Here is a 9,447-nt window from a genome sequence, read left to right as displayed (position 1 = left end):
AAGAAAGGATATCAGAGGTCGAAGATCAACTCAATGAAATAATACGAGAAGGCAAGAATAGAGAAAAAGGGGTAAAAAGGAATGAACAAAGTTTCCAAGAAATGTGGGACTATGTGAAAAGACCTAATCTACATTTGATAGGTGTACCTGAATGTGACGAAGAGAGTGAATCCAAGCTGGAAAATACTCTTCGGGATATTATCCAGGAAAACTTCCCCAACCTAGCAAGGCAGGCCAATATTCAAGTCCAGGAAATACAGAGAACACCACAAAGATAGTCTTCATGAAGAGCAACCCCAAGCACATAATCGTCAGATTCACCAGGGTCGAAATGAAGGAGAAAATCCTAAGGGCAGCCAGAGAGAAAGGTAGGGTTACCCACAAAGGGAAGCCCATCAGACTCACAGCAGATCACTCAGCAGAAACCCTACAAGCCAGAAGAGAGTGGGGCCAATATTCAACATCCTTAAAGAAAAGAACTTTCAACCCAGAATCTCCTATCCAGCACTAAGCTTCATAAGTGAAGGAAAAATAAAATCCTTTGCGAACAAGCAAGTACTCAGAGATTTCGCCACCACCAGGACTGCTTTACAAGAGCTCCTGAAAGAGGCTGTACACATAGAAAGGAACAACCAGTATCAGCCACTCCAAAAACATGCCAAATGGCAAAGAGCATCAACACAATGAAGAACCTGCATCAACTAATGGGCAAAAGAGCCAGCTAGCAACAAAATGACAGTAACAAATTGACAAATAATCATAGTAACCCTAAATGCAAATGGACTAAATGCCCCAATCAAAAGACACAGACTGGCAAATTGGATAAAAAGCCAAAACCCATCGGTGTGCTGTATCCAGGAAACCCATCTCACATGCAAGGATACTCAGAGGCTCAAAATAAAGGGATGGAGGAAGATTTACCAAGCAAATGGAAAGCAAAAAAAGCAGGAGTTACAATTCTCATCTCTGATAAAATAGACTTTAAAGCAACAAAGATCAAAAGGGAAAAGAAGGACATTACGTAATGGTAAAAGGATCAATGCAACAAGAAGAGCTTGCGATCCTAAATATATACGCACCCAATACAGGAGCACCCAGATACATAAAGCAAGTTCTTAATGACTTACAAAGAGACTTAGACTCCCACACAATTATAGTGGGTGACTTTAACACCCCATTGTCAATATTAGACAGATCAACCAGACAGAAAATTAACAAGGATATCCAGGACTTGAACTCAGACCTGGACCAAGCTAACCTAATAGATATTTACAGAACTCTCGACCCCAAATCCACAGAATCTACATTCTTCTTAGCACCACATCACACCTACTCTAAAATTGACCACATAATTGGGAGTAAATCACTCCTCAGCAAATGCAAAAGAACAGAAATCATAACAAACAGTCTCTCAGACCACAGTGCAATCAAGTTAGAACTCAGAATTCAAAAACTACCTCAGAACTGCACAGCTTCATGATAACTGAACAACTTGCTCTTAAATGTTGACTGGATAAACAATGAAATGAAGGCAGAAATAAAGATGTTCTTCGAAACCAACAAGAATGAAGACACAACATACCAGAATCTCTGGGACACATTTAAAGCAGTCTCTAGAGGAAAATATATAGCAATAAGTGCCCACCTGAAAAGCAAGGAGAGATCAAAAATTGACACCCTATAGCCAAAATTGAAAGAGCTAGAGGAGCAAGATCAAAATAACTCAAAACCTAGCAGAAGACAAGAAATAGCTAAGATCACAGCAGAACTGAAGGAGACAGAGACATAAAAAAACCCTTCAAAAAATCAATAAATCCAGGAGCTGGTTTTTCAAAAAGATCAACAAAATAGACAGACCACTAGCCAGATTAATAAAATAGAAAAGAGAGAATAACCAAATTGATGCAATAAAAAACGATAAAGGGGATATCACCACAGATTCCACAGAAATTCAAACCATCATCAGAGATTATTACAAACAACTCTATGCACATAAGCTAGTAAACCTGGAAGAAATGGATAAATTCCTGGACACTTGCCTCCTCCCAAGCCTAAACCAGGAAGAAGCTGAAGCCCTGAACAGACCCAAAACAAGGTCTGAAGTTGAAGCAGCAATTAAGAGCCTACCACCCAAAAAAAGCCAAGGTCCAGATGGGTTCACAGCCGAATTCTACCAGACATACAAAGAGGAGCTGGTACCATTCCTTCTGAAACTATTCCAAACAATCCAAAAAGAGGGAATCCTTCCAAAATCATTTCATGAGACAAACATCATCCTGATACCAAAACCCATCAGAGACACAAGAAAAGAAAACTTCAGGCCAATATCCATGATGAACATAGATGCAAAAATCTTCAATAAAATACTGGCAAGCTGATTGCAACAGCACATCAAAAAGCTAATCCACCACGATCAAGTAGGCTTCATCCCTGGGATGCAAGGTTGGTTCAACATATGCAAGTCTATAAATGTAACACACCACATAAGCAGGACCAAAGACAAAAACCACGTGATTATCTCAATTGATGCAGAGAAGGCCTTTGACAAAATTCAACAGCCCTTTATGCTAAAAACCCTCAATAAGCTAGGTATTCATGGAATGTATCTCAAAATAATAAAAGCTGTTTACAACAAACCAACAGCCAATATCATACTGAATGGACAAAAACTGGAAGCATTCCCTTTGAAATCTGGCACTAGACAAGGATGCCCTCTCTCACCACTCCTATTCAATACAGTACTGTAAGTTCTAGCCAGAGCAATCAGGCAAGAAAAAGAAATAAAGTGTATTCGAATACAAAAGGAGGAAGTCAAATTGTCTCTATTTGCAGATGACATGATTGTATATCTAGAAGACCCCATCCTCTCAGCCCAAAATCTCCTGAAACTGATAAGCAACTTCAGCAAAGTCTCAGGATACAAAATCAATGTGCAAAAATCACAAGCATTCCTATACACCAATAACAGACTCAAAGAGAGCCATATCAAGAACGAACTGCCATTCACAATTGCCACAAAGAGAATAAAATACCTGGGAATACAACTAACAAAGGATGTAAAGGACCTCTTCAAGGAGAACTACAAGCCACTGCTCAACGAAATAAGAGAGGACACAAACAGATGGAAAAATATTCCATGTTCCTGGTTAGGAAGAATCAATATCGTGAAAATGGTCATACTGCCCAAAGTAATTTACAGATTCAATGCTATCCCCATCAAGCTACCAATGACCTTCTTCACAGAACTGGAAAAAACCACCTTAAACTTCATATGGAACCAAAAGAGAGCCCGCATAGCCAAGTCAATTCTAAGCAAAAAGAACAAAGCGGGAGGCATCACACTACCGGACTTCAAACTATACTACAAGGCTACAGTAATCAAAACAGCATGGTACTGGTACCAAAACAGAGATATAGACCAATGGAACAGAACAGAGGTCTCGGAGGCAACACAACATATCTACAACCATCTGATCTTTGACAAACTTGAAAAAGACAAGCAATGGGGAAAGGATTCCCTGTTTAATAAATGGTGTTGGGAAAACTGGGTAGCCATGTGCAGAAAGCAGAAACTGGACCCCTTCCTGATGCCTTACACTTAACTCCAGATGGATTAAAGACTTAAACATAAGACCTAACACCATAAAAACCCTAGAAAAAAATCTAGGCAAAACCTTTCAGGACATAGGCATAGGCAAGGGCTTCATGACCAAAACACCAAAAGCATTGGCAACAAATGCCAAAAAGACATTTGGGACCTAATCAAACTCCACAGCTTCTGCACAGCAAAAGAAACAGTCATTAGAGTGAATTGGCAACCAACAGAATGGGAAAAAATTTTTGCAGTTTATCCAACTGACAAAGGGCTGATATCCAGAATTTACAAAGAACTAAAACAGATTTACAAGAAAAAAAACAAACAAGCCCATTCAAAAGTGGGTGAAGGATATGAACAGATACTTTACAGAAGAAGACATACATGAGGCCAAGAAGCATATGAAAAAATGTTCATCATCACTGGTCATCAGAGAAATGCAAATCAAAACTACATTGAGATACCATCTCACGCCAGTTAGAATGGCAATCATTAAAAAATCTGGAGACAACAGATGCTGGAGAGGATGTGGAGAAATAGGAACACTGTTTCACTGTTGGTGGGAGTGTAAATTGGTTCAACCATTGTGGAAGACAGTGTGGCGATTCCTCAAGGACCTAGAAATAGAAATTCCATTTGACCCAGCAATCCCATTACTGGGTATACATCCAAAGGATTATACATCATTCTACTATAAGGACACGTGCACACAAATGTTCATTGCAGCACTGTTTACAATAGCAAGGAACTGGAAACAACCCAAATGCCCATTGACGATAGACTGGACAGGGAAAATGTGGCACATATACACCATGGAATATTATGCAGCCGTAAAAAATGATGATTTCGTGTCCTTTGTAGGGACATGGATGAACCTGGAAACCATCATTCTCCGCAAACTGACACAAGAGCAGAAAATCAAATACTGCATGTTCTCACTCATGGGCAGGTGTTGAACAATGAGAACACATGGACACAGTGAGGGGAGCACTACACACTGGGGTCTGTTGGGGGGAAATAGGGGAGGGACAGCGGGGGGAGGGGAGTTGGGGAGAGATAGCATGGGGAGAAGTGCTAGATGTGGGTGATGGGGAGGAAGGCAGCAGATCACACTGCCACGTGTGTGCCTATGCAACAATCTTGCATGTTCTTCACATGTACCCCAAAACCTAAAATGCAATAAAAAAATTTAAAAACTTTAAAAAATAAACTTTTTGACAAATAGTAAATATTCAATAAAAGTAGTTATTAATATGGAAGTCAGGGGCATAACAGAAAAGTATAGTGGAATGACACTGGATTTGGAAGCAAGTATGCTATTGTTGAAGTCCAAACTAAGCTATTTGCTGTGTAAATTAGGGCCAATAATAGTTAACTTATTGGCCTAGTTATCAAAACCAATAAAAAAGCTACGTAAAGTGTGTAGTAGAACCCCTGACTTTCAGTGGCTAGCTGTTATTATTGTGGTTTTCTAAATTTAACATTTCAAAAATAAACACAGATCTTGACAAGCTATGTCCAGTTGACTTATCAATAATTAATAACAATGAGTTGGTTACAATTTTTAACTATTTATTATGTCAATTTTCAATTATACACTCAAATAGAGAGAATACGATGGTGAATTTTCATCCAGTCAAACGCAGCTTTCATTGTAATCATTTTGCCATTTTTATCATCTGTCCTCTCTTTTTCAGTTGGAGTATGTCAAAATAAATTCCAGACATTATAGCATTTTACCTGTAAATACTTAAATATTTCTGTGATGCATCTTTTTTAAATGAAAAACTTTTAAATGTGAGAACTTTATGTTCATTTGCTAAACGGCTTCAAAATACCACAGACTGGTGGCTTAAACAAGAGAAATTTATTTTCTCACAATTTTGGAGGCTAGAAGTCTGCAATCAAAATGTCTGTTCTTCTGAGGCTTCTTTGATTGGTTTGTAGATGGCCATCTGCTCCCTGTGTCCTTCTGTGATCTTCCCTCTGTGTGTGTCTGTATCCTGATCTTCTATTCTTATAGGGACACCAGTCAGATCGAATTAGAACCCACTCTAATGACTTGATCTCTCTTTAAAGAACTTGTCTCTAAATACAGTGGCATTCCATGGCACTGGAGAAATGGAGCTTCAACATATGAATTTTGGGGGACACAATTCCAGCACATAACAGACAACGGAATGATAGATAATTGTAATGAACTTGGAAATCGTTGGCTTTTAGCTCCCTGGTACAGCCACCAACTCCCGCACCTTGAAATCACTAGAGTGTTTATACCAGAGTCACACTCCGAGTACTCTCAGCCGATGACTAGGTACGGTGGGGACACCAGAGCCAAGCCATTTCTGCCCTACATAGATCTCCTCTAAAGGGCAATAATTGGTATGGATCCCCTTGATGTTCTGGTTGAGAACTTCCTGGAGGTTCCCCCTAACATCTCTCCTTCCTTTCTTTTTTCCCTTTCTCTTTTCAAAAGTGCTAAACCTGGCCAGGCACAGTGGTTCACCTCTATAATCCCAGCAATTTGGGAGGCTAGGAGGGTGGATCACATGAGATCAGGAAATCAAAACCAGCCTAGCCAACACGATGAAACCCCACCATTACTAAAAACACAAAGATTAGTCAGGTGTGGCAGCATACGCCTGTAATCCTAGGTACTCGGGAGGCTGAGGCCGGATAATTGCCCGAACCCGGGAGGCAGAGGTTCTAAAGAAGTGCTAAACAAAACCATAAAACTGAAAAACAAGCAAACAAACAACAAAAAACAACCGTACACACAAAGAAGCAGGTATATCAAAGGGAACATAAACTGTTCCCAAAGCTGTAATACTTTGAGCAACAAAACAAAGTGGTAGTGGACGATCACACAAGGTAAAAAATAAATATATGAGTCCATATTGATATAAATACATGATCGAATAAATGAAGGAGGAGGAAGAAATCTCCTGAGCAAAAGATTTCCAAATAATTTATGTAGATACTGTACATTCCAGGAGGTGGAGTATAACTTCCCACTCCTTAAGTGTGGGCTGTGCACAGTGACTTTCTTCCAAACAGTATAGTATGGAATGGAGGACAGGCGGATGAGTAACTTTACAGTGGAGAAACTGGCAAACACTTCCTTTGGCAGGTGACCAACATCAAGAGAGATGTCATGTTAATGTAGTATATCCCCTTGATATGATGTGATATAAATAGCACTTTACTTCTATGATAATCTTCCCCAAAATTTATGACCTCAGTCTAACCATAAGAAAAATACCAGAGCAATCATAAATGAGGGACATTCTATATAATATCTGAACAGGGTCCTCAGAACGATCAACGTCTTCAAAAACAAGGAAGGTCTGCAGAACTGTCACACCCAAGAGGATCTACAGGAAACATGAGAAATCAATGTAATGTGGTATCATGGAGCAGAAAAAGGACATTCAGTAATGACTAATGAAATTTGGACTTTAAATAATGTATAAATATTGGCTCATTACTTATAATAATAATTGTACCATACCAATGGAATGTATTTATACTAGGGGAAACTAGGAATGTCATGTGTAGAAAATCTCTGTACTGTTTCACAATTTTTCTATAAAACTTAAACTGTTCTATAATAAAAGTTTACTTAAAATAAAAAAATCTATATGTCAAAATGCCACGTGGAACATGATTGCAACAGCTAATATTTATTTGGCACTTTCTAAGCTACAAAGCACTTTCTAATGCATTAACTCATTGAATGATAAATCCATTACCTTCCAGGACTTTATGATGAGATCATGTTATGAAGCCTGCCTAAAAAAGCACATTAATAAAACATGTAACTGTCATTATTTCAATAAAATCATGTTCTGCCCAGAAAAAAAAAATGAATCATAAAGGACCTGAATTTACCAGCACAGCTTTTAATTTCTGGCAAATTTCACATCTTTGCTCTGTGTGTCAAACCTGTTCTGAGCATGTTGGGTTTCTATTTTTCAGATCTCCAGTGATGTTAACAGCAGTTGTGAATTCTTAATGAAATTCATCATGTATTTGCAACAAATTGCTCACCTCTCCCAACCCCAGAGAGCAATGTAGAAGTAGAAGAAAAGGAGCTGGCAATGAATTATCTCCCTCTTCACTAGAGCAAAAGGGGGTTATTGACAGACGGGCGCCTGCCAGACATTCAGCAGACACTCTGGGGTCTCAAAACCATTCCTCTCCATATGCACATTTTTACCCATCCTTCTTTCTCTCCAGTCAGTCTCTCTGTCATACCACTTCTCTCCTCCTTCCCTTTCTTTTGTTCCTGTGCCATTTTCTCCCCTCCTCTTCATGGCTTTAGGCCAATCAGGAAAACTCAGAAAAATCCCAAATCTTTCTGATGTATGCCTGTCATCCTCAGGGGGGGGAAGCACAGGTGACTGACTCTAGATTAGAGTATTAAAATATACACCTCTGATCCCACATGCTCTAATGCACTTAATCACTTTTACAAAGCAGACATCTCATTTCCTTATTTCATTTTCCCTTGAACACATAAGAATCAGGCAGGAATCAAATACAGGGGCAATATCAATGTATGGGATAACCTCTATCCAAAATGAAATTGAGCCTTTTATGGGCGTTTGAGGCAAATGACGGTATGTTTCTTGATGATAATTCGGCATAAAGTATAACACATAAACTTAAAAAGAAAATCTTCACACAAGTTCCAAATCCTCTTGATCATAAGATAACAAGGGGAATCAAGGTGTAGAGGCTGAGTTAAGACCCTGTCACATGCTGGCCGAGTGACCTTAGACTGTCAAAACTTCCATTTCCTTCTGTGTAAAACAAAAATATCAATAGCTGCACCCCAAAGAATCATGAAATGCAAGGCAATAATATATTTAGAGTACATTGTAAGCATTTAATGAAAGTTAGGGGTGAAAAAATTATGCCCTAATATTTATTTGGGATTTGAGTAATATATGTTACATTGACTCTTGTTTTCAGATTCACACTGCATAAAAATAACAAAAATTCATCTTGATCTCAGGACAGTTCATGTTAGATTTTCTGTTCTGGTATTCTTTTAAAATAAATATTGAATATTAGTTTATAGAAATATGTAACATGGTATTTGTAATTAGAGTCATAGACATGTAACATATCATAAATATCTGGCCCTAAATCTGGCACTTATTTTTGAAAAATATGAAATATAAAAATAATGAAACAAGTATTTGACTTAAGAGGTTGAAATTATCAGTGTTCAGAGAGTTCTTTGAATGGAAACTGTTTATTTTTTAATCTGTATAAATCAACCACTAAGAGATATTCTTGGCATATAAGCTTTCTATATATTTTGAATAAATAAATGATACGTATATGAACACTGTACCTGATATTTAGAAGGAACATCTGGTACATGTGGATTATCTCATGTAATACATATAAATGGAATAATACTAACATTTGTGTTCTCCATATGGGGAAATTCTTTTAAAACCTATTCTGACCTGATCATGAATTCACAACACCACAAATTCCTATTTTTCCTATAAGCAAGTTGACTTTGGTTTATTATACATCCCTTCAGGTTTTCCCCCCAACTAAATTGGGAATCCTTGACTGATGATTTTGCCCCCAGATGAGAACTCTCTAACAAAAATAAAACCCTCAAATAAAAATGCCACCAATGAGTTCCACCATGTAGTGCCTCCTCCTAACATCCATAATTATTTCTAATTAACTGCATGAGAGCTATTCCGTATTTTCTAATTTCACATGTTGCCACAATCTGTAGTGTTATAAACACAGTTCTTCAGATGGCTCTGCTAGCTAAAACTGGATTCCCTTGATGGTGGCCACCCCACCACCAACAAAAA

At 38.2% G+C, this 9,447-nt stretch overlaps 1 protein-coding gene across 1 annotated transcript in view; it reads right to left on the bottom strand.

Annotated features, from left to right (window-relative positions):
• The window catches only part of LOC108305735 (olfactory receptor 1P1-like), a gene marked incomplete at its 3' end in the record, with an annotated part of 137,590 nt that extends 129,679 nt beyond the window's left edge, over positions 1-7,911 (bottom strand). Inside the window, 1 exon segment of the mRNA XM_017530480.1 lies at positions 7,815-7,911. Coding sequence (XP_017385969.1) covers positions 7,815-7,911 — 97 coding nt within the window.
• Between the last annotated feature and the right edge of the window lie 1,536 nt (positions 7,912-9,447).

Source organism: Cebus imitator, unplaced genomic scaffold, assembly GCF_001604975.1.
Source record: "Cebus imitator isolate Cc_AM_T3 unplaced genomic scaffold, Cebus_imitator-1.0 Scaffold66, whole genome shotgun sequence".
NCBI classification, from domain to species: Eukaryota; Metazoa; Chordata; class Mammalia; order Primates; family Cebidae; genus Cebus; species Cebus imitator.
The sequence above is the reverse complement of the archived record's forward strand: the minus strand, read 5'-3'. Positions and strand labels throughout refer to the sequence as shown.